This window comes from Marmota flaviventris, chromosome 13, assembly GCF_047511675.1.
Source record: "Marmota flaviventris isolate mMarFla1 chromosome 13, mMarFla1.hap1, whole genome shotgun sequence".
In the NCBI taxonomy this organism is placed as follows: Eukaryota; Metazoa; Chordata; class Mammalia; order Rodentia; family Sciuridae; genus Marmota; species Marmota flaviventris.
Genome location: NC_092510.1, coordinates 99,194,748 through 99,222,744, shown reverse-complemented (window position 1 = coordinate 99,222,744; position 27,997 = coordinate 99,194,748). Strand labels below are relative to the sequence as shown.

At 57.5% G+C, this 27,997-nt stretch overlaps 1 protein-coding gene across 2 annotated transcripts in view; it reads right to left on the bottom strand.

The window, feature by feature from the left end:
• Positions 1 to 2,319: 2,319 nt before the first annotated feature.
• The window catches only part of Ass1 (argininosuccinate synthase 1), a 45,756-nt gene continuing 20,078 nt past the window's right edge, over positions 2,320 to 27,997 (bottom strand). For both annotated transcript variants that reach the window (XM_027936513.2, XM_027936504.2), the window contains 7 exons: positions 23,818 to 23,908; positions 21,047 to 21,131; positions 20,428 to 20,492; positions 12,938 to 13,069; positions 7,658 to 7,814; positions 3,946 to 4,011; positions 2,320 to 2,604 (listed from right to left, as the gene is read on the bottom strand). In XM_027936513.2, coding sequence (XP_027792314.1) covers positions 2,559 to 2,604; positions 3,946 to 4,011; positions 7,658 to 7,814; positions 12,938 to 13,069; positions 20,428 to 20,492; positions 21,047 to 21,131; positions 23,818 to 23,908 — 642 coding nt within the window. In that variant the 3' untranslated portion in view covers positions 2,320 to 2,558. The remainder of the gene's footprint in view (positions 2,605 to 3,945; positions 4,012 to 7,657; positions 7,815 to 12,937; positions 13,070 to 20,427; positions 20,493 to 21,046; positions 21,132 to 23,817; positions 23,909 to 27,997) is intronic.

Below are 27,997 nucleotides of genomic sequence, written 5' to 3'. Positions count from 1 at the left end.
ATAGAACTGGAGGGCAGAAAGGGCATGACATCCCTCTCCTTTCTGACAGGACCCACCTTCTCCCTTGAGAGTGTCCCCTTAGTGTTTGGTTGCAAGAGGCAAAAACTCTTCCACTAAGCCTCAGAGAACCTGGGTCAAGAAATGTCACCGTTAAACCATGACGCAAAGAAAAGATCACCAACTCCAATTTTAAATCCAATTAAAGCAAGCCTGTAATTCGGCCAGGACTGTCTCTCCTGAAATCCTTGGGTTAGAGGACAGTCCCCCAGCTCTCTAGGAGCACAGTTTTATCGCACAAAAAGCTGAAAAGTAGGGGGGGGTGTGTGTCTTGAGACCTTACAGATAACAGGATTTGACAAACATAATACAAAGGCAGAGAGTAGGTTGATGATGTAAATGGTTCAACACCTCAAGGTAGGGTAAATTAGATCCCACACCAGAATTTATGAGGCGCCGCCGAGGTTTCAGAGAGGGTTGCTACCTGGTCAGGGAAAGCCAGGCATTCCAAGCAAGTTTAGAAATCGCGGTAATTTATAGTAAAACAGAAATCAACTTTTCATGACTTTGTGAGGAGACAGCTCCACTCTTCAGAGGGAATTAGGCTGGGTCCATCAGTCGCCAGGTTCCATGAAGATCCAGGATGGACCTTGTAAGCTCCTTGCTTAGCATCTGGACGGCCATCTTAAGTGGCAGCCGCATTTCTGAGAAGGCCTCACCACTCCCTCACACCAACCCCACCCTTAACCGCCTGCATTAGGACCCGCCTGGCTCTGACTCCTGAGCCTGCCCCATAAAAGTCCCGAACCCCGAACATCTATGGAGAGATGGCCTTTATTTGTCGGCTCTGACAAATGAACTCTGTGTGGCTCTCTGCCCAGCTCCTCCTTCACTCCTCGCTCCCTCTCCTGGTTCCTGGCTTTCCTTTGACACCCGAACGAACCCCTGCCCCTCTCCCCTGCCTTCCCTCTCCCCTCCTTCTCCCTCTGCTTTTCCAGGAACCTGGATCCACGGGACTAGGTGGGCTGTGGCAAAGCAGAGGCCTTCTGTGAGACCAAAGCAGTGACAAAGCCCCCTTCAAACTTTGATTCTTGTGGTCAGACCAGAGTAACAGGCGTGAGTTCATCAGAAGGGATAGGAAAGGGGAAGAGGGGACAGTCTCAAGGGAGACAGTGGTCCTCCCAGGGAGGAGGGGGACAGCAGGCCCCTCCTGCCCTCCAGTTTTATTGGGAGTCCCTCTCAAGCCTGTCTTGACTGCCGCATAGGAGCTGCACGGAGCTCCAGGAGAGGGAGGCGTGGTGCTCAGAGTTGACTTCAAGGAAATCAAGTCCCCTGTGTTTGTGTCACTCTCCTAGCCCCTGTGTGGGTTTGCTATGGTCTCCCCTGTTTTTGTCACAATTTCCCCTTAATTGGTTCATTACCCTTTGGACAGTCCCCACCGAGCTTTTTGTGATGATTTGGATGTCAGGGTGACGGGTTGGGACGGAGTCTTGCATAGTTTTGGGAGGGTCCAGGGCACCTGGTAGGGCATGACCTGATCTTTTTTACTTAAGGGGAGGAGACCATGGCTGGGGAGGTTGACATACCAAGCCCCCTTCTTCTAGGTGCTTCTCTGGCAGTCAGAGCTCCCCGCGGTCTCCAGCTGTCCAGCTCGCCCGACCCGGACCCATTAGCACTGAGGCCGGATCCTGAAGTGAGGTTCTGATTGGCCCAGCCCAGGTCAGGTGTCCAGCCACAGCCGAATCAGATGTGGCCAAGGGGGCGGGGTCATGGCACAGGCCCCAGGACTGGCTGCACAGGGAACCGTGCGGACCGTCCCGCAGCGCGCCCACTACGTTCTGTGCCTTCTCTCTGCCCAGCTTCTCACTGCATATTTTAGGCTGCTCTAGGCCAATCATAAGCCACTTTGCTGAGGGGTGAAAGTGGGATACGGTCAGTCGGGGATGCCATATCAGGGGTTCCCTGTGGGTCTCGGGCAAAGGCGCACCCTAGGAAATGGCTATGTGTCCATCATGCTCCCAAGCAGGTCTTTGAACCTCTCCATGGCTTCCCTGGCACATGCCACAGGGTCACTGTTGGAGACAAGTTCCCAGGCTGTTGGGTTGGGGTCTGCCTTGCACTGGGACTTCTGGAGTTTTTGCTGGAGGAGAGAGGGGTCCGTTCTGCCAGGTAAACACGCTCTCTGGCACACGGAGGCCCCACGCAGCACTTGAATCAGAAAACACACAGGTTGGGTAAGGAAAGCACGATTTTGCACACACACACACACACACATACACACCCCTCGGTAGAAATAAAGAAACAAAAGACTAATATATATTTTTTTTTAATTGTCATTTCACAGCTCCCCCCTGCAGCCACCCCCACCCTTCTCTTCAATGGCCACTTTTTCAGGCTACAAGGGACCAGGGAACAAAGCCCGGGCCCAGGGCAACCCTTCGAGGCTGCCAGGCCGGGAGAACAAGTCACAATTACAAATGATCACAACAATTAGCGCCTGTACTCGGGCAAGGGCAGAGTGAGGAGGCCCTGCTCCTCGCTGTCAGCAGGCCTATTTGGCTCTATTTGGCGGTGACCTTGCTCTGGAGCCGGTGATATTCCTTCAGCCTGTAAACCAGATTCAAAACAAAGAAAAATGTAAATCAACAGTAACAACAGGGCACTCAGCTCAATTAGTCCAGGCAGGACCCCGTGGGGGCAGCTGTGTGTTAAGATGTTTGAGAAGTTGTCTTTTTCTTCTCTCCACTCTCCCATCCTGGCCCCTCCTGCCCTCCAATCAGGGTAAGGTAATTAATTTATCTTAGGGGGAAAACATGTTTGTCATTGTTGAAGACAAAGCGTTTAACTGGCAATGGGAGAAAGGAAGAGGCCATTATGAAATCCCGGTGTGTGCGGGGCCATTTAAAAGGGTTCACAGAGTCATCCAATACACAGGAGGGCCTAGAGGGTGGGGGAGGGGGAAGTGACTGACTGCAGGGAGGTCCTGCTGGAGTCAGTGTCTGAGGTGGCTCCAGGGAAGAGAGAACTGACTCTGGGGGAGAAGGGTGGCTCTGTCCCAGGGTACATTGCTCTAACCTTCTTCCTGACCCCAAAGCTGGATGGGCAGGCCTTCTACTTCCTAGCTGGGTGACCCAGGACAAGTTACTTAACCACTCTGAGACTGTTTCCAGGGAATTGCAAATTTGGGTAAGGATTAAGTGAGGCACCTAGGACTGAGCCTGGGGGTGGGGGCTTAGTCTGCAGTAGCTGCTGGTAATGAATGACCCTGTATGCCCTTGAGGACACTGGCCTTGGGCTGGGGGCACCTGCTGCTGGGCACTGGGCTCTTCCTGTGTGCCAGGGTTGCCATGTGCTTGATTCCCCTGAGCTCATATGGAGCCTTCCCTGCACCTGTAAGCAGGTGCGTTTAACACCCTCACTGTGACTCGCAGAGGTTGGGAAGGGGTCTGAGACCCTACTGCAAAGCCAGGACTTGAACCTGGGTCTGAGGGACTTCAGACAACATAAATCTCCCGAGTGGTGGAGAGCCATGTGGCTAGGGGGGTCTCCCACTAGACCTTCAGCCCAGGGTGGTGACATAATGGCCACTTTGTACTGCTAAGCCATTTCCTTGTCCACCCTGCCCAGGAGAGCTCACAGAGGAGTCCTGGGGTTGGAGGGGCTAGAGTGAGTGTCAGAGGCACAGGACAGGACAGGACAGGAGCCAGGAACCGGGACGCCAGACTCTGCTGCAGCTGTTGGCTGTCACAGATGCCTTCGGCCCCACTGAGGATGGGAGTAGCTGGGTGCAGAGCAGGCGTGGGGGCTACTGTGGGCACATGGACAAGAAGGTAGGTTTGTCCAGGGCAGGGCAGCCATCAGGGGAGTCAAGGTCCCATCAGAGCCTGTCCCCCACCTCCCTCCACATCTGGGGACTCTGAGGACCCAGCAGGGCCCAGAGCTTCTCACCTGAGGGAGTTGATGTTGATGAAGCCGGTGGCATCCAGGGGCTCATAATCACCCTGCACGTTCATGCTGCAAGGAAGGTGGACGCCTGTCAGCCCATGGGGCCTTGTCCCCAATCAGAGGACGGCTGGGGCTGGGGAGCTCCACCCTGTCAACACCCAGACCTCTGTGGGTCCCCCTGGCTCCCGCACTGTGGCTTTTCACGGGATTCCAGGAGCCCTATTCTGGGCTGGCATGGGCCACAAGGTCCCACAGGGCTCCCAGCAGCCTCTTCCCGGTACACAGTGACAGGCAGGGGGCTGCCAGGTCTCGGGAGGGGACCAGTCAGAACCGACCCCATGGAATCCTCCTCTAAGCCAGAGCGCGCCATCTGCAAACCAAGGAGGCCTCCGAGCCAGCTCTGCCCCCAGGGCGGTGGGCGGCTCAGAGAGGGTCCAGGAAAAGTTGAGGACATTCAGTGGCCCGAAGGGGCACAGACTGGAGCAGCCCGATGGTCCCTCTCAAGCTGCAAGGATGCCAACAGCTACAGCACCAGCATCTCAGTAAAGTCACCGTTTCCCTTGCTTGTCCCCAAGCCAGTCCCCCTAACCCACCCTGGAACCTGGGCGCCCACCACCTGAACAGTGCCGGTCACAGGCTGCAGGACGCCCTCTGCAGGCGCCACCCTCCAGACCAGAGAGCCTTCCTCTTCCAGCCTTCTCCCCCGACCCCACCCCCACGCAGTCCTTCAAGTCTGCCAGGCTGGGTTCGAAGGCTGGCTCTGCTGCCACCGTGGGGGAGCCTCACACAGGCTCCTGGGGCTGCAGTCTGTGCTGCGAACGCGGCTGATGGTGGCCGTTCTCAGTGACACAGCCGGCTCTACAGGGCACCATGGCTGGGACTTGTCGAGCACACTGCCTCGCCCAGGCTGGGCGTCCACCACGGACACGGGCCCAGGCGACCCATTGCCCAGCGCCTGGTTAGTAACTGCACTCGGGCACGGTCTCAGGCCGACTCTACCAGGCCACCCTGAGCTTCTGAGAGCAAGGGGTCCCCGACATGGCCCACTCGGAATCAGTAACTTGTTTTCATGTTTGCAGAACTCCAACCTCAGGATGACCTCAGTCTCAAGGTTCTTGATGACAAGGAGGTGGCCTGTCCCCTCAGGAGCCCTCTTTGGGGAGAGGGAGGGAATCTTCCACTTTCTGCAGTTCTGAAGCTGTGGCTCTTGGTGGACTGTGGACTTTCCACTGGAGCAAACTCTGCTCTGCCCTGCCAGACCCTGCATGTTGTGCAGGGCTTGGGCCCTGCCTCCCCAGGCCCTGCAGCCGGGACATGGAATGCTCCAGAAGCCACCCCATGCTGCTCCTCCCTTAACCCCACCCCCCATCTCCAGGGCCCCATTCCTGCAGGGGAGCAGCTGCTGGGCTTCCATACACCCCTCACTAAGGAAAGGCTGGGCCAAACCAGACCACCAGGCTCCTCAAATTGCTTTAGCAGACCTTGCTTGAGGTGGTGTGAGGGGACAGGAATGTCTAAACACCCCCCTCCACCAAACCACAGAACAGGCTTTGGATAGCCAGCCTCACCCCTGTCCTCATATCCCCCACTTTGCAAGGACCCAGGACTCAGCCTGGGAAAGATGGGTTGCAGAGTCCTTCCCCTCCCTGTCCACAAGGTGCACTGTCCTTGACTACCGCCCCTCCCAAGTCCAAACAAATTCTTGCCAGGTGCAGTGGTGCACACCTGTAATCCCACCAGCTTGGGAGGCTGAGGCAGGAGGAGGGCAAGTTTGAGGCCAACCTCAGCAACTTAGCAGGACTCTGTCTCAAAACAAAAAAATCAAAAGGTCTGGGGATGTGGCTCAGTGGCAAAGCACCCCTGGGTTCGAGCCCTGGCACCAAACAATCACAAAATCTCCAAATTCTCCCAACCCCATTCAAGGTGGGGCCCTTCTAGATGGCTCCAACAATCCCTGCAAAGAGGAGCCCACTGGGAACAGACTTGTCCCACGAGGCCACCAAGAGTTTCAAGAGGTGTTTCTGGGGAAAGAAAAACCTCTTTTTAAAATTGTGGTTTGGGGTATGTTGTGGGGGGAGGTGGAAAAAGAGTTTACAATGATTTTTTTCGCCTCCCCTGACGGTCTGCAGAAAACCTCTGTGCTTTTATTTTTGCTCATTCGAGTGGCTCTGACCTGCTCTATAATTACGTTACTTTCTACCCACTGTGCCGCGGCATTTCCAGTTCTGCTACCTCTTGCGGCTTCCTCGCTGGTCCCCGTGAGGCTGTCACTCAGGGGCTTTCAAGGCAGCGATGTAGAAATCAAAAAGAAAAGGGAAATGGTCGGAGACACAGTGAGAATAAATGCTTCTGCTTTTTTCTCTTTTTTTCCCCCTTTCCCTTTTTACTTTATTCATTTAATCTCCCTCAGTGAGACTGTAAGGCTTAATGAAGGGTTGGACAGATTATTAGAGGCTGCTGATTGGGAGGGGGAGGGAAGAAAGAGCCAGAGAGAGAAAGAGAGAAGATAATTTGACATTTACCCCGACTGATCTAAACTGATTCGGTTATATTTATGGCTTATAAAGTGTTTAGAAAGATTGAAGGGGGGGCAACTCAACATGGCAAAGAGAAGGGAAAGAAAAAAATAATATTGACTGCTAAACAAAACTCGTACCTTAATTCCCAACCGGCCCCCGGGAGGGAAGAGCTGGCCTGGGCCTGAGCTGGGCCGGGGTTGGGGCCCATGCCAGGTGGGGCTGCCTGTCCCTCAGGGGTTGCTCCCCACCCTGGTTTGTCCAGGTGACCTCCGAAGGAGACCTGGCTCCCCAGGCTGTTGCAAACCCAGGAGTGGGTAAGACTCGCTCTCCCTGGCCCCCCAGCTCCCTGCACCGCCTGGTCTTGGCGGGGAAGCTCCTCGAGGCTCTGTGGTTGGCTCCCTCCTCTGGGCGGCCTGGCCCACCATGCCTGCCGCACTCCCAGGCTTCAGCCCAGCTTCCCCCCTGGTGAGACCCACGTGTCCTCGGCCGACCAGCTGCTTCTGCGGGCTGCCTCAGAAGACCTGCGCTCAAGGCATCTAAGCCGACATGCATGAGCCTGCAGGGACATCCCCTGGACTCTGCGATCGCTACCCCCATGCTGCTCATGGCCCCCCAAATCAGGACGCCTGGGCCTCCCACCTCCCTCCACATCCAAGGACTTTCAGAGCCACCTCCTAACCTTGTCAAATCTGTCTGAGTTTTTTTTTTGTGCATCAGGGATTGACCCCAGGGGCACTTAACCACATTCAAGCCCTTTTTATATTAGAGATAGGGTCTCATTGAGTTGCTTAGGGCCTCGCTAAGTTGCTGAGGCTGGCTTTGAACTCGTGATCCTCCTACCTCAGCCTCCAGAGTCGCTGGGATGGCAGGTGAGCGCCATGGTGCCCAGCCAGGCTCAGGAGGTCTGCACAGCTCTCTCCCTGGTCCGCCCCCTCAGGTTCACTCCTGCGGTTCCAATCGAGGCAGCATCTCCACAACCCTAGTTTTAGACCAGCCATGGCACCCTGTCCTGCCTCCCAATCCATTGCCATCTTTCTCATTCCACATTCCGGGGATGGTTAGGTTGGTACCCAGGTAGTGGTCCTCCGCGACACCTCACCTGCTCTGGGCACGCATCTGACAAGTGCTCCGGCACACATTTACTGAGGAAGCCATTAGATGTGACACTGGACAGGAGGCGGAGAGGGGGCACCTACCTCACCAGCTCCTCGTTGTAGAGAGACAGTGGGGACTCCCGGCCGAGGATGTACACCTGGCCCTTGAAGACGGACACCTGCACTTTCCCTTCCACCCGCTCCTGGGACTTGGCGATGCAGTGGCGCACAAATTCACACTCAGGGCTGTGCCAGAAACCTGCGGGGAGGAAAACACGAGGACACTAAGGACGGTCCCTGCTGCCTGCCTCGGCCAGGGCCCGGGAGGACGGGGCTACAGGAAGGACGTGATTTGTAAATGGCCGGAGAGGAACATGCTCCCCACCCGTCTGTGACCTTGCAAACGGCGTATGGGTGAGGAGGGGAATTTCTTATCCCTGAGATGCAGTCCCTTCCTCAGGGTCAAGAGGACAGTGGCCACAGACACTTAGGCAGTGTCATGGCCAGGCAAGGGACACTTGTCTCCGGCCCATGCCCCTGGGGCTAAGCAGCACAGGTGCCCAGGACAGGCAGCTGGGTGGTGTTCAGGTCAGACCGACCAAGGATGTGCATGGCCTTCGCCTCCTTGCCCCACTTCCCCACCTGTGAGTGAGGGGACAGGGCTGCTTCTGGGAAGAGCTGGGCCTGGCTGGGCGGGCCCCTGGAGTCACTGAACCACCCTCTATAGCCGCTGGTGTCAGCATCTAGCATTTTCACTAGGAAAACAGAGGCCCACGCCGAGTCCTTCACCTGGACCAGCTCTGGGCCTCCACGTGAGCAGCCTGCACTGCGGCCCAGCAAGCTGGGTTCGGGAGGGGCCACAGGCATGCATGGTGCCAGTGGGGGCTGGGCTCTGCCTCCTGCCCTGAGCCAGCGGCTTTCCCCTCCCCCTCCACGGCTGGACAGTCAGAGGCCTGAGACATGCCCCCGTGAGCTCCAGGTGCTCAATCTCATTTGTCCTGGCCTTGGTGGCCAGCTCAGACCTATGGCAGCCACAGGCCACCTCCTGACTCTGCTGAGGAAGGCTAGGACCAAGGAGGGTGCAGGTGGCCAGGGCCAGGGCTGGGGAGGGACAGCCCCGGGAGTAGGGTTTCTGTGAAACAGAGCTGGGAAGGTGAGCCCACCTGGGGGCAGCTGCAGGCCAGATGGCCAGATCCCTGCCCTGATAAGGGGCTGGGTCAGCCCAGGGACCTTGGCTATTGTTGGAGCAGGGCCTGGGGGCACCTGCAGCGGCTCAGCTCTCCGGCTCAGCTCTCCGTGGGAAAGGGGCAGGCCTCTGGGTGGGGCCCTGTGACTTGCAGAGGTGTGGGGGAAGAGGTGGGGTCCTCACTCTGCAGTGTCCTGGCAGTTGAGGTCCCATCCCAGCCTCGACAGGTGACTCAAGGCCCCCGTGACTTGTTTTCCTCCTTGACATAATGAGGGACTGACTGCTCTCCAGGCGGTGCAGACTCACTGAGAGCGCCCCCAGGGCACTGGGAGCTTTGATCTGCGGTTTGAGCACCATGACCTCTGTCAGCACTTCCTGTGCACAGTGAGGCAGAGGACCAGAGATGGAAAGGGCCTGTCCAAAGCCACACAGCAAGACCACGAAGGAACCCAGGTCTGACGGAGCATTCTCAAGTCTAGCCCAGGGCTTTCCCAGCATACCACTGGACCCCCATGGGAGGGGACAGTGTCCTTTTCCCTCTGTCTATTTTATTTGGGATAATTAGCCCATGAAGTTCCCAGGCTGGAAGGCAGGTGGAGATGGAGCTAGAGATAGTGCGGTAGAGATTGGTGGGAGCAACTGGCCTGAGCTTTATCTCCTGCCTCCACCTGGGGGGTGGGGGGGTCTTTGGCTCAGGTTTCTTTTCCCAGTGGACCTGGCCTGGGATGAGGACGTGACACTGGCCCAAGCTGCATGGGGGAGACCCGCCTGTGCTGTGGGTGGGGCCTGGGGCACAGCTGCAGAGGCTCCCCTCCTGGTGCCCTTGAGGCCCAGCCCAGCCCTCTACACAGGCAGGACTCCGTGGAGTTGTGCATTGTACCCATTTCACTGCTGAAGAAACCGAGGAGAGGGGAGAGGAGGTGAGCTACACCCCCCAAGTGACCTGCTCCTCCCTTGGTCTCCTCCAGGGAACTGCAACTGGGGTCCTGCAAGGAGACCAGGACATCTGGGACAGGGGAGGGGGAGAGGGAGCTGCCCAGACACGGCCAGGCAGAGGCAGGGAGGTGGTGGTCACAGAAGTCGGGGCATGGAGGGGAGGGGCTGGGCACGTGAAGGGCCTCCCCCTGCTCCTGTGCCTCAGTCTCCCCCCACCCCGTGCCCTGAGGCCACCGGGCACCAGGGAAGCTAGGTGCTGCGGCAGAGTGGTGGCTCCACAGGAGCCATACAGGACTGGGAAGAGAGCCGGCTGCCCCCCGCCTGGCACCCTGCAGTTGGCAGGAGGAGAAACGGAGGCTCAGGGAGGAAGGCCATAAACCAGCCAGAGGCCTGACCCTGTCTCCGGCCTCCACACTCAGAATCCAGGCCAGGCGTTCATTTGGCTTCTCCCCTCCTGCCCTGATCAGAGGCTGGACAGGGTCCATGTGCTCAGCCCTCCCCAGGAGCGAGAGAGACGGGGTGATGAGAAGCCAAGGCACAGGGAGGGAAAGTGGGGTGCTGGGGCCAAGCCCGGGTCTACAGCTCTATGCGCCCCTTGGGAGAAATCACATAAATGGCCCCCTTGGGGCTGTGAGGGGATGGTGGCTGCTGGAGGCTGGCTGGGGGGCCCGTGGGGCCGGGACATCGCAGGACCTGGGCAAAGTCCATGCCAGCTAGAACCACCTGGGAAGAGCCCGACTCCCCATCCTCCCTCTCCTCCACTCCGTGGTTTTGTTTGCTTTTAAATCTCCTAATGGCTGTAGCTCATTTTGGGATTTAGAGGGCTCCTAACCCAGGCAGTGTGGCGCAGAGGCATGGTGCCCGCAGCCCGGGGCCAACCTGTGCCCGACACCCAGGGCTCCCCTGTCCTTGCTGTGGCACCCTGACCACTCCTTGATAAGAGTTCCCCTGGGATCCACTGGAGCGACCAAGAACTCGGTATCTGAGGCCAGCCTGTGCTGAGTTCAAGGCCACCACACAGAGCAGTCATGACCTTCGATGACTGTCTTTGCCTGAGCCTCAGTTATGGTCAGACAGCGGCCCTTGGTTCCCAGTCCAGGGCCTGGCAGCGGGGGAGCAGGGGAAGCAACGCCAGAGCTGCACTGGGCAAGGGGCCGCTTGGCTTCTACGGACACCCCCTGAGCAGCAGGGCCAGGTGCCCGCTCCTCTGCTGCACCCCGCCACGTCTTAATGATGCTCCCACTTTGTAACCAAAATCTACCTTGCAGCGCTGAAATCCTGTGGTGCTCCCGAGCCCGCAGGAAACAATGGCATTTAAACACCTGTACCTGGCAAGGGGGTCTCAGCTTCAAAGCTGTCTGCAACAATGCAGTGAGAAGTGACTCCAGCCGATGGTCCCGCCCCCTGAGACTCTGGGAGGAGCTATGGTGGATCTTGGAAGGGCAGGAGGAGAGGGGAGCAGTGCTTAGCTCAGGGAGTGATGCGTGATCATCAAGATGTCAAGGTCGCCCTCAGGCAGCAGCCTGTCCCCCAACAGCTCACAGGGCTGTTAGAAACGATTCCCCAAATCAGAGACATGTGACTATTCCAAACTGGGGGTCAGAAAACATCTTCTGTGTGTGGCCAGAAGGCCAATGCTTTAGGCTCTGTGGGTCCTTTGGCTTCTCAAAACTACTGGACAGCTGGGCATGGTGATGCTTGCCTATAACCCCAGCAGCTTGGGAGGCTGAGGTGGGAGGATGGCAAGTTCAAAGCCAGCCTCAGCAATAGCTCAGTGAGACCCTGTCTCTAAATAAAATGCAAAATAGGGCTGGGGATGTGGCTCAGTGGTTAAGCACCAAAACACTAGACAGCAGGTACAGGCCACATGGACACCCAGAGTATGGCTGTCCCATTAGAATTATTTATGGACACTGAAATATGAAGTTTGTCGAATTTTCACAAGTCATAAAATAGCTTCCCAACTATTTAAAAATGTAAGCCAGGTTTGGGGGCACACACCTCTAATCGCAGCAGCTCAGGGGCCTGAAGCAGGAGGGTCACAAGTTTGAGGCCAGACTCAGCAACTTACAGAGGCCCTAGACAACTGAGTGTGACCCTATCTCAAAATAAAAATGCATTTAAAAAGGGTTTGGGGATGTAGGTCAGTGGTAAAGCACCCATGGATTCAATCCCTATCCCTAGGACCAAAAATAAATAAATAAATAAAATAAAAACATAAAACCAGGGGCGGGATGGTGGCTCAGCGGTAGAGCGCTCGCCTAGCACGGGCGGGACCCAGGTTCGATCCTCAGCACCACATAAAAAAATAAAGGCATTGTGTTGTGTTCATCTACACCTAAAAATAAATATTAAAAAAAAAAACCATAAAAACTATTCTTAGCTCACGGGCTGAACAAGGGCTGAACAAGAACAGGTGATGGCTGGATTCGGGGGAATCCCTGATGTACAACATGGGCGTCAGCAGGCCTGATTCCAGCTCATGGGCAAGGCGTGGGGCTGGGTCTGCTGGCCTGGAAGGTGGGTGCCAATGTCACCCGCTGACTCCTCCACTCAGGGACTATGCCTGGGCCTGTGGCCACCGCAGTGGTTTCATGGTCAAGATCTGGCTCCTGCTGGGGGCAGTAGCGCACACCTATACATCCCAGAAACTTGGGAACTGAGGCAGAAGGACCACAGACTCAAGGCCCACCTGGCGACTTAGGGAGGCCCTATCTCAAAATAAAACAGAAAGGGCCGCGATGTGGCTCAGGGTGGAGTGCCCGCTCAGCACGGGGAGACCCTGGGTTCCATGCTGAGTCCAGACTGGATTCCTGGTCCAGCGGCTCCCTCAGGCAGTAACCAGAGTGGCTCCAGGTTCTGCCTGGGGACAGTCTGACTCAGGGTCAGACCCTGCTGGGCCACTTCTGGCTAGGTCATTTGGAACAAACTCCTTCTCTGGGCTTCTGTCTTCTTATCTACAATAAAATGAGCTACAGGTCTCCTGGGCAACATGAGGACCCACAGGATGGCCTGTGTCCCCCACGGCACCCAGCACCTGGCACATCTTGCTGCAGGCTGGCTCCTTGGGAATGAGACGGGACACTTCCCTGACCTTGCTCTTACCGATCCCAGGGGGAGGCCCTGGCCTCCCAGACCGCCTCAGCCTGCCCCTTTCTCCAGCAGGCAGTGGGCGCGTGGGCCTGGAGGGGGGGCCCCCCCCCCCCCCCCGAGCGCCTGGGGTGGGGGCGGGGCTGGGGGACGGAGGGAGAGTCACGCACCAGTATATACCAGCTCCGCGAATTTCAGGCCCAGGCCCTGTTTGATTTTGCGCACCTCGCGATCCATGGTGAAGGCCTCGATATCTAAATGAGCGTGGTAAAGGATGGTCCCTGCTGGGGTCTCGTAGATACCTAGCCATTTTTCCAGGCAGGGGGAAAAGGAGAAAAAAGAGAGAAACACATGAAACCCAAACTGTCAGCAAATGACAAAAAAAAAAAAAAATAATAATGACTCATCTGACAGGAGACAAGCCGGTCGGACCCATTCACTCCCAGCTTGCTGCAAAATGCGCCTGTCATTATGCTCATGCTGGGGCCACGACAGTCCACTCTGCGGCTTGTGGAGAAAATGTCTAGATGCCCCCCTTTGAAGAGGCCCGCAGACGTTGGAAAATGACAGGGTTTCGGAGCAGTTCCCCCCCTTCCCAATGCATGCCCACCGGCCTGCGCTGAAAACCTGTAATTAAACCTACTACGGTGGAGCCCAGGGCCCCAAATATCCCTTCCTTCCTTCCACCAGGGAGCCAGGGAGGGGGACGGCGGTGCGCGCACGCACATACATGCACCCGTGTGTACATGCATGCGTCCTCCATCAGTGGCCTGGGGCCCAAGTGAGCATCTGGGCTGGCCCCACTGTACAGATGCGGAAACTGAGCCCTCGAGAGAAGGGATTTGCCCAAGGTAGAGCTAGGAGCCCCCGAGTCCCTGGCCCAGTGCTGTCTGCTGCCCTGTGGGCCAAATGACCCTGGAGGCCCAAACCCAGAGGGTCAAGGGCATGACCCTTGCTCAAGTCTTCCCCCTGTCAACCTGCTTGGGCCAGATGGTCTCCAAAGTGACGCAGAAGTGCCTGCCCCTGAGCTGGACTAGGTCCGTCCTGCGACGCTTGAGGACAGAGACTGTGAGAGGCAGGATGGTCGTCCAAGCTTGGCTGGCCCAGGCCCTTTCTTGGACACGCAGTGTGGCCTCTGTCCTGTGTCCACTGTTCTGATGGGAGGGACAGTAGCCCCCTCCCCATACATTCCACCCTGAAAGTTTCCTTCCTCTGACCACATAACAACACTAGAGGCAGGATGTCAGTCACCCTGAAAATGTACCTGTCACCTCTGCACACTAGGATTCGCACACCCACAGGGGCACATGCACAGGGCCCCAGACAGGAGGCCGCCCAACGCCCTTGGCCAGAGGACAACACTGTAGTCCAGCCACACCATGGAACTCAGCTCCACCTTCCCAAGGAAGGACTTTCAGGGATGACCCAGGACTGGCGCTGAGTGCAGTCAGCCAGTTACACGCCAAGGACAGACCCCACTGGACTCCAAAGGACCCCAGAGCAGCCACACATAGAGAGACAGAAAGCAGCTGCTGAGCTGCAGGACAAGCAGGGGACTTAGTGTCTAATGGGGACAGAGTTTCAGCTTTGCAAGGTGACAGGTCCTGCCAGTGGACAGTGGTGGTGGCTGCCTGACCATCTGAATGTACTGAATGCCACTGAATTGTACCCTATGCTCAGGAATAGTTAAATGGTATGTTTTGTTATCATATTCGATTATAGTTAAGCCCCTCCCCCTTTTACAAAACCAAACTAAACCAGCAGGGAGAATGTTCTTGACTTTGAAATCCAAACGGGGCATGGGGAAGGCTATCAATGAGCTTCTCATGTCACAAACTAGAAGTCTCCTCCTCTGAGAATTGCCCCAGGAGGGCAGTAACTCGTCCAAGCCAACCAGAGGGGGACAGGGGTGGCATCTTAGCCTCCCGTCTTGGTTCCAGGTTGCCTCTCATGGCCCTCAGCAGGTGATCTAGTCCCGAGCATGAAGGAAACACCCACGTCCGAGGTCTCGGGTGAGCCGTGGGTCAAACCCCACACAGAGACGGGGCGTGGATCTGGTCATCACGTGCCCGCCCCCCACTCACTGTAGAGGCTGCAGCTCTTGTGCAATCTCCACTGTCCTTCTGCTTGTGACCTGTGGATGGAAAATGGCCCTGCTAACATCCCCCTTTATGCAGGAGGCTCAAGCCCTCAACTCCCTCGGGACACATCGTCACTCTTGTAAATACATTCGTTCAAACAGGTTTCAGTGTCAGCTTCTGCAAATTAGAGAGGGGCAGGAAGCCCGATGGAGGGAGAGACAGAAGGAGTGGTACAGAAGGGCCACTGCAGCGGCCTGAGAACAGGAGACACCGGAACTCAGCACAGAAGCCGGGGTCACTCTTTGGGGGACAGGATGGTTCCACACAAGCCACCAAATCCACCACCTAATAGTCCAGCAGTGTGTTTACAGGAGCCGAGCGCAGGAGGTTGGGAACACCTGTCCCCAAACAGCAGAAATGCTGACGAGGCTCAAGGCCAACTTTTCAATTACCCTAAACCTTCACCACCAAGAACAGAGTCATTTCCCAGGAGCCACCAAGATGCGACGAAGCTGGCACCTCTCATCCTGGCAGAGCAGCAACTCAGTACTTCCTGGGTCGGAGTCAGGTCTCCTAATGATTTCCTTTTTCTTTTTTTTTTTTTTTGGTACATTTTGAAAAAAACTAGAAACTTGCCAAACCCGCCCTTGCACCAGTCACAGGTAGTGGCGGCAGCGCTGTCCTGGGCAGGCCAGTAGCAGGAGCCTCTGCAGTTGCAGCTCCCAGGGACCAGGCAGCCGCCCTGGGCCTCTCTCCTGACTGTGACAACTGTAAGGCCGAGCCGTATTTGCAGAGCTGGGGCTGGAACCGCATCTTACAACCTCCTCCTTTACAGAGGGCCTGCTTGGCTTTGCTGGGCAACTTGGCCCCTTACGAGTTCTCTGAGCCCCAGGTGGGCAACCTGCCTGGAGAACACAGGTTGCCAAGTTTCTGCGGCTCTTCCTCTGAGACCTGCCTGAAGGTAAGCGGAGACAGCTGTCCCTGCAGGCCAGGCACACCCATGGGGTTTTTCCAGAGGAATTCGAAGGGCCAACCCCAAGGCATTATTTCCCCACAGGCCAGAGAGGGGCGGACACAGCGAGAACTTTGACTTGCCTAAGGTCCCCTAGCCACTGGCCCACAACAGGTGTCCCCAGGAAAACAAGGCCAGCAGCCCCAGGAACAAACAGTGCCCAGGGGGCAGAGGGGCCCGCAGAGCCACCTCTTCCTGCTCCCCCAGAACAGCCGTGGCTGGGGGCCTCTGAGGCAGCTCCAGGAAGGGCCACAGCCATGACCTGCCGGCCTGATGAGGTTCCTGCTCCTTTCCTTACGCGGTGTTAAAGTTAATCGTGGCTGATCAAAAAACTGGTTTTTAGGCTGCTGGTGGTGTGTGCACGTGTGCGCGCGCGTGTGTGCATTTTAAAGCTCTCTCCCCTCTCGGCAGGGGTGGGGGGCACAGATGATTTCTGTGTGTTTCTACTGGGAAAAAAAATGACTTAAAAAAAATTGGTGACAGAAACCTGATGCTAAAAGACTATGGATTCTGGCTTTTGACAGTCGGCATACAAACCACTGTGCAAAAGGAAGGAGGACGTGACAGCTGAGCCTCGCGTCGCCGCGGAGCAGACAACAGACATCTTCGGAGTGACACGCACAGCGGCTCCAAGTGTCTATTTTCATCTCCCCGTGTTTACAGGGAAGACAGAGGTGTCAGCACCGCTCTGCGGAGCAGCTTCAATCACACCGTAATTACTGCCAAGAAGGTGGGGGAGGCGAGGAAGGAGGATGAGGAGCCGGGGGTGGCAGGCGGGGAGAGTGGACAAGGAGGAAGGTGGGACCACACAGCTGCTGCGGCTTAAATCCTTCTCATCAGTCCCAGGCTGCCAGGTTAGCCCGCGCTGAGGACTGGGAAGAATTGAGTGGATCTGCTAAGCCAGCGGGGGGTGGGTGGGTGTTAGGCACCTGGGCCAGAGGCTCCAGAGGAAGGGATTTGGAAAGGCCAGGGGAAGGAGGTTGGCCGGAGCCCAAGGGCTCCCCTCTTGGTACCAGGGCCGAGGCTGGAGGCGGTTGCCATGGTGACGGGAGGCCAGTCGGGGTGGTGCCCAGCCACCCTCTGTGCTCCTGGCGCCTGTCCTGGAAACAGGGTGGATCTCTGAGGATGGCCACCGCAGGCATCTGGGACGAGAACCCCTCTGTTTCACAGGTCACCTACACTCTGCGTCTGGAATGTTCCAGCTGAGCAGAGCCTCTGGGAGGGCTGGACAGGGGGGCAGCCCTGCTTCCTTCCTGACCAGAAAGTGGAGGGGCGAGGAGGAAGTGAGATGAGGGGAGGAAGAGGGAAATGTCCCAGGAGATGAGCACAGGAAGCAGACTAGAGGGACCACCGGAAGAGGGGAGACCAAGAGAAGTGGGGCCCACATCGCGGGGAGAGGAGAGGGAGGTGGGTGGGCAGCCCAGAGCTGGCTGGAGGGGTCTGGGCCAGAGAGGAGGGGGAAGGTGAGCCGAAGGACACGCCGGCTCCTTCCCGGCTTCCCCCCTGCCCGCCTCCCCCTCTCCTCCCCACTGATTTCATTTACTTCACTTAATTAGCCCCCCTCCAGAGTTAAAAAGATAATGTGATAATGGCGATGTGAACAGCCACAATACAGGGGAGCCACTCCATCTGCAGATTCCCAGCCCTCTGTCCCTGACCCCATGGCCCCTAGCACCTCCTGACCACACCACCCCAGGCCCGGGTCCTGGCACTGACCAACTCCCTAGCTCCCCCTCCTCCCTGAAAAAACAAGCCCTTAACGAATTTCAATTACGAGCTTTGTAAAATCAATACAAATGACATTCCCCCTTGTACACTGAGATATGGACAATGGCATCGTCCGGCCATGCCCTCGATATAATTGGTGATTATCAGCATCTCCCGTTTCTGTCCACTTAATAAATACCTCATCACGGGGATCCACGACCCCTCACTCATTGTCCCTGTCCCTGCTTTCTCACAGAGAAATATCTGGAGTGGAGAAATAAAAACAGGCCTCTCCCCGAAATCATCAGGTGAGAGGAAAACCATCAAGTTAGAACTTGTGAGGGAAATGACAGATCCTCCTCTAGGTGGAAGTCTCAGAGAGAGACAGCAACTTGCCTAAGGTCATCCAGCAGCGTCTTGGAATTGGAATCCTGATTTCCTTCCCCAGGATGGTGTGCTTGTCAGACTAAATTCTGTTCTTTTAGGGACAGTCCCCCATAGGTGCACACAGTACCTGTGCCGAGTGAGGATAGCTCGAGACGTTTTCCTCCTCAAGTGGTGAAGAACTAAGGGGGCTGGTACAAGCTGTTGATGTCACAACTCTGCCTTTCTGGGGGATGAGGCTCCATTCTACACCCAGACCCAACCCCAATCCACTTCACAGGTGGAGGAGTCAAGGCTCCGGGGTGCTCCATTGCTTCCCAATGGTAATGGGGCCAAGATCAGGACTCAAATCTGGGGCACAGCTTGACCTGATGTGTGCAGTGACGCATGCCTATAATCTCAGCTGCTGGGGAGGCTGAGGCAGGAGGATCTCTAATTTGAGACCAGCCTCAGCAATTTAGCAAGGATCTAGGTAATTTAACAAGACCCAGTCTCAAAATAAAAAAAAAAAAAGACTGGGGATGTGGCTCAGCATTAAGCCCCCCTGGGTTCAATACCAGGTACCAAAACAAGAAGAAGAAACAAAAAACAAACCTTGACTCTCAATACTGGATCTTCCATGTGCCTCCCCAGCTCTGCAGGGGCTCAGCCCCCACTAGCCCCCACCCACCACCTGGAGTACTCCTGCTCCACCCTCTCATTCGACCCACTGAAGTCTGTTCTACTACCACCCCCTCCAGGAGGTCCTCCTAGGATAGTACTACCCAGGCCTTCAGTACAGTTCTGCCCCCCCACCCAGCAGGATGCCATTTCTCAATTGTAACAATCCTGATCAATTCATAGTGCCTGCCAACACCACTAAGCCACATCTGGAGTCAGCAGAAGCGTGCCACGATCGATTAGTGATGCCTACCATGGGCAAGGCAATGGGCAGAGTAGTGGACACGCCAGAGCCCACTGACCACACCCAGAGGGCCTAGGCTGCCTTTGTGCCCACCCGGCATCCCCTGAGGACTGGCCTCACCTGCGGAGCACCTCCCTTGAGCCTGTTCCCCTATCCTGTTTCTCCTGGCCTTCCTCCCCATGCCTGCCTGGTCCTGCTGCCCTGGGCTGGGAGCAAGCCCTCTCCCCTGCTGCCCTGGGTTTCCCCATCTGGAAAGTGAGGTGTTGGCCTCTGGTCCCCAAGGTCCTGCCAGCTGCCTCTGGAGGACGCCCATTGTGCCTGCTCCCAAGGGCAGGTGGAGACAAAGGGACATTTAATCAGATGTTAAATAGGTGAAGAGACAAAGGTGAGCAGGATAAAAGGGAGCAGCTAATTAGTGACATTGTTCTCCACAAGGCCTTCCCGAGCGCTTCCATTGAGTGGTTTCTCATGGACAACAGCTGAGGGAGGAGGAGGAGGGAGAGGCACCGAGGCTCCAATTGAAACAGGCTGGAGCCAGGACGACTCTGGTCCCAGCCTCGGGGTGACTACATTACACCTGGGGAAACTGAGGCCCAGAGAGAAGTCCAAGGTCACTGAGTCAGGCTGGGCAAACCTGGGTCCAGAGCCCGGGACACCTGGCCTCCCAGACCAGCACCCAGGCTAACGGCTGAAATCTGGCCTGGGCCCTTGGGATTTTAGGAAGTTGGTGAAAACGTCCTGCAGGAGAAAGGGCCCTGGCTGCCTTGGCCTGGTCTTGGTCAGCTGCAGGAGCTTTGCAAGTCGACGCTGCGCAAGGTGACCACCCGCCCAACACCACCGGCTGCTACAGGTCCCGGCGCCCAGTTCCGGGGTTCTCGCTTGCTGAGACCCCGTCCTCTCCCCCAACGGCCCCTCAGAAGGAAAGCTGCACTGCTGCTCCACACCCGGCTGCCCCTGGGGCTCTGCCTGGGACCCCCTGGTTGGGCAGGAGGGGAGACTGAGTCCTGGAGAGGAGGGTGAGGTCAGTGAAATGGCAAGTGACAAAAGAAATCAGACTGTGGTTCCTCAGACAAGACAGCGGCACCTGCTGGGCACTGGCCCTCCTCCCGGGGCCCTGCCAGGTGCAGCCAAAGTGGCAGCCACTCCAGTCCGAGTAGATGCCTGTCGTCCCTGGGGCTTCTCCCCACACCAGGGGTGAGGCGGGGACAGGCCCTCAGGCTTGGGCTGGCTCACAGCGCCCACCCCTGGCAGGATTCCCACCCTGCCTGCCTGGAGAGCCACACGACACAGCTTTAATGACCACAAAATCGGCCCTGCACGGTCTGCCTCCAAACCTGGCCGACCCGCCCCTGACACAAGAGAGGGTGACCTCAGGGCCTGGCCCCGGCCCCTCTGAGCCTCTCCCAGGCCCTCAGGGCCCTCCCCAATCTTGGGCAGGTCCTCTCATAACACTCTGAGAAGCCAGCGGCAGAGGCCATCATCCTACTTTGCTGGAGAGAAATTTTCTGGGCGTCCTGGGGTCTCTGGGGGCTGGCTGCAGTGGCACACTGCAGGAGAGTTGGGCCCACTCACCTCGGGACTTCATTCCAATGAAGCGGTTCTCCACAATGTCGATGCGGCCCACGCCGTGCTTGCCCCTGTGGGGAGGAGAGGTCATTTGGATTCAGACACTGATGCAAGGCTTGGGTCAGATGCCACCCACAGGGCTGGGCTGGGCTGGGGCTGACACAGAGGGCACAAGGTTGGCTGCACCCACCCCAGAGCCTGTGTGGCACATTAGCCTCCATCTCAGGCTCCAGGACTCAGAGGACATCCGAGCCAGGGACCTGGTCCAAGTGCCCACTGGTTGAGTAAACTGAGGCTCGGGGAGAAGAGACTGCCTGGGTGACTGGGTTCAATCTGTTCTTCGGCTGTCTTTCCTGGCCCCACGCCTCCCCACGCTCATCTTCCCTGATCCAGCGGAGGGCTAGAAGCCCACGCCTGACCAACCCCAGGAGGCCACAGACCCCTGGGTTGCCATCTTTGTAGGCTAAAGGGTTTAAATGGGGACTGCAAGGGCTCTCCTGGCAAACCCATCACCGTGTCCAGGAGACTATGCCTGTCCTCTTCAGCCCCTGAACCCCAGCTGGGACCGTTAGTGCCTGCCCAAGAGGATGGTTCCCGGGTGGCCGGGCAGGCTGTGGGCACTCACGCGACTTCATTCAGGTACATGAAGAGCTCCAAGGAGGTCTGGTGAGTGGTGCCATCCTTGACATTGGTCACCTTCACAGGGACCCCTGGGGGCAGGAGGAGAGGGCAGTGGGCCTCTGGGACTGGAGCTCTGTAGAGGAGCCTGCGCCCGCCACCCCGCCCTCTCCCTGTCCTTGCAACGCCTTAAATGCATGTGACAGATATAGAGTCCAAATGACTCCTTCAAAGCCCTGTGCAGGTTGAGGCCCGCTGGGGGGAGAGAAGGGGCGAGAGAGCCCCCCAGAATGAAAGGGAAAATGCAATAAAAACGCTCGCAGCCCCCCTCCCATTCTCTGTGCCCCTTTTGCATTTAGGGACTGTGAAATTGGAACCAGGCCCTGAACTAATTGAATTTCACGCTCCACCATTGTCTTACACAGGGAGCACCTTCTGTCCCACCAGTTGCCCGGGGCCGCCTGGCCGAGGTGCGGCTGGGCGCGCGCACGCGCACACACTCGGCCCCTGCCACGTCTGTCAGGCGGACCCCTGCGCCCCAGCCCGACACCCCAGACCCACACACAGCCGTCTGATTGATGGGGGCGAGCCGGTGCCCGTTCTGGCAGGCGGGGTGTCGGGGACGCCCATGAATTCTGAGAAGTGGGGTCCAGTGTGGCAGGAGGGAGGCGGTCGTGGCTCGGCCAGGAAGGGCCGCGTCAAGGGGGGCGGCGAGGTGGGGGCGGTGGGTGGGTTCGGGGTTGACTTTGAATAGCAAGGGGCACCTTCCCGAGCGGTGTGAAATGAGCAATAAATGTATTAGAGGGCTAACAAGAGAGCTGTAACAGTGACAAAGGAAAGCTGTTCAAAGTTGGCGCTAATCCCCCACCCATCTGCCCGGCTCATTACCATGTAGCGAGCCATCGGGTGCCAATCAGGGCTCAATAGCGGCTTTGGAGTCTTTATTAGCCAGCCGCGGCTTGGAGGGGCTTCGCTCAAGCCGCTGTCAGCCTCGCCATTCTTAACCCCCATTTCCAGGGGTTTTATAACTTGGTTGTAAATTGCTATTAAATGTAAGTCTGCCCAATAATGAACCTTAAGCCCCTCTCGCCACCCCCCGCCTCTCCCCGCTGCCTTTCTCTCCCTCCCGGGTCCTATTATGGCCTTCACTGGGGCCGTGGATGGGGCCTGCCCGGGAGAAGAGGGGACATTGTTGGTGCGGCTGCTGCAGAAAGCCTCTTAGCGTTTAAAATAGTTAATAATTAGATTAAAACTTCAAATAAATTAACTAGAGAGTGAATGGGGACCAGGCAGGGGAGGGTTCCTCCCTCTCTCTCTTTTTTTTTCCTCCCAGACTGTCCCCAAATCCTCATAATGGATCATGTTTCTTCCCCAGCTCAGCCCATAGGGCTGCCCTGTTCCTCCAGGTAGGGCTGCCAGAGCCTGGTGCCAGGGACCATCAGCCACCTTCTGTTTACCTCTCCCGGGCTCTTGGGGTTCCCACACAGGAGGGCAGGATGTGCTGCCTGGTGCCCCACCCATCTTCTCAGGGATGACCCTGTGCCTGCGGGCCAGGCCTGGGCTGGGGAGCAGGCACAAAAGGACCCAGGACTCCAGCTGCCCAGGGGTCCACCTGGGTCTCAGCAGCCCCGTCTTTGGGGCATGGAATTCAAGGGTTTGAACAGTGATGGAGTTGCCCACTGACTTGGCTGGGCTCTTGGGAAAGGCCCGGAAGAGACTCACTGAGTACTAACAGTATGGAGACCTTACAGCGTCCGCTCAGCACCTGTGAGCATCTCCTCTATGGCTCGTGTTACAGGGGATTACACCTGAGGCCCCGGGGGTGCCGGTGTGACTGCTATGTGACTGCTTCTCTCACCCTGTCCTATCTCTGAGGTGCCCTGGGGAAAGGCTGAGGTTTGGAGCCCCTCTCTCTGGTCTCTGTCCCCTCCTGGCAGATGTGTGTGGATGGATGGGCTAGTCCCCTTGGGCTTGGGATGGCCTCAAACTCCTCTTGGTTCCTCTTGCTCCTGTTCAGCACCACCTCCTCCAGGAAGCTTTCCTGATCTCTGCAGCCTACTGGAAAGGTCCTCTCCTCAGACCCTGGCACCCTCGCTCTGAACTGGGTCCTGCTCCTCCTGTCACCAGGCATGCCTTGCCTCCCCCTCCCTCCTTTACAGCAAGCGATGAACACTGTGTCAGCTCAAGGCTGGGCATGCAAACCAGGCCGGCAACTATTTATCTGACAGCAGCGGGGTGAGGGGAGACCAGGATCCCCCCACCCCAGCTCCATCTGTGCCTGGGGCTGGGGGGTGGCCAGAGCTGGGCAGCTAATTTAGGACTGGCCAAGTGGAGCAGAGGAGCCCTTGAGTCCAGCTGTATCGGATCTGCCATTCATCGAGCACCTGCCCTTGCCAGCCAGCTCTGCTGCGGGTCATTTCCCATACGGACCTCCTTCCACACCAGGAAAACAGCAGGCACCTTGTATCCCCAGGTCACAGGTGGGGAAACTGAGACCCAGGAAAGTCAAGTGACTTTCCCAAAGTCCCAGAGTATCTGGCAGGTGGCTGCTCAGAGGCTGGAAGTTTGGATTTCCCCTCCCAAGCCGCGAGGTGTGCATGGATCACACTGTCTGGGGATGGAAACTGTTGGGACCTTGAAGCCCCTGCCTGAATTCTGGCTTCCAGGAACTCAGAAGAGGTGAGAAGACTTAGGACCCAAGCAGGGAGCAGAGGGAGCCAGAGCCCTGAGCATCAGCCCCCTTCAGGTCCCAGGGGTGCAGTGCGGTGGGCGACATACCTTTCTTGAATTCTATCTCAAGGACGTCAGGGGTATTGGGGGTTTTTGCTGGGTCCTGGGTCTTTGTGTAGAGTCCTGGTGGCGCTTGGTTCTGACAAAACAGAAAGAGGTTGGAGGGTTGAGAGTGCAGAGCCCCCAGGCAGGAAAGCTGCACCCTACCTCCTGCACCCACGCCCCTCTCCAGGACAGGAGGCCTCTGGCAGGCACTTCCCCGCCATCCCAGCGGGTCCAGCAGGCTTCCCAGCCCCCAGCCCAGAGCTGGCCCCGCTGCCAGGGGCCTGGGAAACAAAGGGCTCAAGAAATCAGACAATTTTTCCCCTCAACTTGATCTCATCTTTTTCTTCGACGCCCCCACAGCTGGAGGTAGAATAGCAGGAGAGAAACAAGTCAGGCAGGAAAAAGTGCGACTTTGCAGGAGCGGCCGCGTTCCGCGGGCTTCCCGGGAGCCGCACGCACGCTCTCGCAGGCGCCGGGAATTGGGGTTTATTCCGCGATGACCGCAAAGCTAATGACTGCGCGTGACCCCAGCAGGTGCTCTGGCGGGCCGAGCCGTCCCCGGGGTCCCCGAGGTTAATACTCACAGGGAGAAAAGAGAAGAGCAAAGCAAAAACCATTTGAAAACACATCAACCTTTATGTATATTTGTTCTCGGGCGCGTTGGAAAGTGGGCCTCGTCTTGCCGCAGAGGAGGAGGGATTCTTGCTGCCCGGGACTCTCGATTCCCGGCAGCCTCTGGGGGCCCCAGCTCCACCCGGCTGCGGTTTGGGCACTTGCCGTGGTCGGGACAGGGACCCATGGGACCTGCCTGCTCAAGTTCCTCCTGTGCCCAGCTGCTCTGCGCACCTGCTGATGTCCCGCCAACAGGGTCCCTTACATCTGTGCCTTTCAAAACCTGGTGCCCATTCACCGTCGCCTTTGCTTCTCAGCAGCCCTGTCTGGTAAGAAAGCCAGACCCCACCGCCTCATCTACAGGCGAAGCCACAGAGCCTGTGGGCCAGCCCCGAGTTGCAGCAGTGAGTTCTGGAGGAATGGATGGACCGTGTCCAGCTGGAGGCTGGGAACACCTGATTGTTGGGGTTTAGAGTGGTGGAAAATACTCCAAGCTAGAGGCAAGACCTCAGGCTGCGGGGCCTTGAGCAAGCTGCCTTACTTCCTTCTGCCTCAGTTCCCTCATCTGTAAAATGGGGGGATGACACCCCCCATAATTTAAGTGCATAGACCGATTCTTACTGGACTCGAAAACATACCAGAGAACAATATGCAAGGCCCAGTGCAGATGGTAACTGGTCTGCAAGGGAAGGGACAGAGGGTGACAGGCACTGAGCCTCCTGCCTGTAAGAGTCCTTCTAGGACAGGCCCCAGCCCACGGGGTGCCTCGGCCCACGCACCTGAGCTCCCCTTCCCACTGGCTCTACGCTGGGTCCACCCGTCCCAGTTTCCCTGGCTTCCTGTTTCAGCAGTGGACATACAGTGTCTGTCCAGGAAGCCTCTAGTGCCGGGCAGATGTGGTCCTTCCAGCTGTTTCTGAGCTCAGACACAAGGAACCCCACCCCACTCACCACTGCCTGACCTTGGGCCTGTGCCCCTTCATCTGTGCATTAGAAAACAAGAACCCAGAACCCACCTTAAAGACAGACTCAGGGAGGCAGGGGGGGTAAGGATCCCCCTCCTTACCTCCCTAGACCAGAAGGAAAACTAAGGCCCAGAGAAGTGGCTGATCCAAATCACACCTCTCAAGCCAGCCCAGGGCTCTTCCCAGCATCCCGTGCTCTGTCCCAGCTGCCGAGGTGGCCTGGGAAGCAGTGTGAGGACCACAGGGAGAGAGCCAGCACCTGAGCCTGGTGTCAGAGACTGGCCAGGCTCCCAGGCCCACAGCCCCTTCCCCACCTGCCAGGGACTCCCAAGCCCCAGGGCCCCCACCCAGGTGCCTGACTGTGACCACAGTTTTCAGCTGGGCCCTTGTCACTTTCTCCAGCCACTCCTTAGAAGTGGAGGACAACAGTGTTTGTATTTGGAAGGAGCCACAGGAAGACAGGAAGACCTCGAGGCCCAGATAAGGAGGAGGAGGATGGTCCCTCTACAGCGGAAGTTGCAGGCAGCTGCTGGGCGGGCACCTGACAGCTCCGATTAAATAAAATAACTAAATAGAAATAAAATGACATTTGCTTTGCATTCCGAGGTGGCTCGGGCGCCTGCCTTCTTTTTTACTCCCCCTCCTAAAAGCCCAGTTCAAATGACAAATAGTTTGTTGCGGAGTATCAATGCCATCTATTTATCCATCCCAGCGGGAGGGCTCACTTCCAATGTCATCTTGGGGGGGTGCAGGGGGAGGGAAGAGAGTGAAGAAGAAGAGAGGGAGAGAGAGTCGGTGGGGGCGGGGGAGAGGGCGAAAGAAAGCATGAAGCAGAGCCCGGGAAGGAGAAATTGGAAGCAAATGGCCCATGAACTAAGCCATGATGTAGAGGCATGATCGATGCTGCAAATGGTTTATTCATCCATCAGATATGGCGGGCCGGCGGCTGAATGAACTCTTTCACTGTGGGCCGTATGAAGTTAAAGCAAGTAAATTTCTATCTTTCTTCGCATTAGCTGCCTCATTGCCCTTCAATCAGCCCTCATGGAGGCAGAAAATGGCTCAGCCATCTGCCTTCAAACCCTCCCTTCCGCAGGTCTCCGGGCTTTTTTTGGAGAGGGGGAGGGGCACTGGTTCCCCTAAGCTTCTCTCCCAGAGCTCCTCCCCGGGGGACTGGGGGGGGGGCTGGGGGGCTGCAGAGCAAGGCTGGGTCCTGGAGGTTAGGCACCTGCATGGAACTCTGGGGTCCCCTGTGGCCAGGTCAACTCAGCATGGCGCTGACCCCCTGCTAGGGTGGGTGGGCCTTGGGCACCTCTGCAGGGCCCATGACTACTGCATGCCCTTTCTGTAGACTCTCACCCAGCCCAGCCCAGCCCAGCCCAGCTTTTCCTGCTTGATGAGAAGAGTTTCTGAGAGCAGCTTGGTGGCCTAAGGGGGAGGGTAGGACCCTCCAACCCCCAAGATTGAGGCCTTGCCTGTGCCAGTGGAGGTGCTATGATTTCCCGTTTTGTGCACAAGAATTGGCAGGCTCAGAGAAGTCAGGTAGCTTGCTTGAGACTGCACAGCAATTAAGAAGCAGAGCTGGGTTTGCGCTCAGTTTTACTAACTCTGGGAACCCAAGAATTGACTGGGTGGCAGCATCCTTGATAAAGACTTGGGAACACTTACTTATCCATCCAAGGCCATTGTTAAAAGGCCTGAGAGGGGACAGAGCCTGCCCATAGTCACAAGGCGATCTGTACCAAGTCTCAGGCCCCCAAATGCCTGAGGGGTGATTCCCTCCTGCCTCAGCCCTGCACCCCAATCCTGTGTTGGTCTAGTCTTGGGGAGATGGCCACAGGCTGCTTGGAGAGGGTGGGAGTGACTTCCCAGCATGCCCGTGGCTGGCAGGACACCCTGCCTGGAAGCAGCTCTGCAGGGCCCAGCCCCCCGGACCCCCTTGGTGCTGACTGACTGGCTAATTAGAGGTGGCTGCCCGAGTGTCGAGTGTCGGGGGGTCAACAGAGCGTGAACTGGAAGAACCTGTGGCCAGCAGGCAGCAGCCCTGCAGTGCCCATCAGTCCCCAGGGGACAGGGTGCCGGCTCTCCTGAGTGACAGCATGGACCAAGCGGGGAGAGTGGGTGGGGAGGGGGACCTAAGACCAAGGCACCAGCCCCGCCCTTTTTCCCCGAGCGACTGGCTCCCAGGGTGCCATCACTGCCCTGGCCCCCAGTGTCCCTCCTGTGAGGTGAGGTGCTCCCAGCCCGCAGCCAAGGAAATCAAGGTGAGAAAATGAATGCCCAAGCGGGCCAGGTGCCAGCGGGCGGGGGCACATGTCACCTGGTGGCCACAGTGACGGAGCCCTTGACGGCTGGGGGATGTCAGGTTGGCACATGTTGGGGCAGTCGGAGATGCCAGGCCTGGGGAGCCGGCCCTGCACCCCGGGCAGAGCTCAGCCAAGCCACCCCGGCCTCTCCCCTCCAGATGGCTTTTTTGGATCCCCGAGGCCCAGCTGCCCCAGCACTACCCCCGCCCCCAACACACATCCTCCCTGATGTCAGCCGGGGTCCCACCCACCCCCCCAGAGCTGCCGCCCAGGGTGGGGCTGGGCCAGGGACACATTCCCT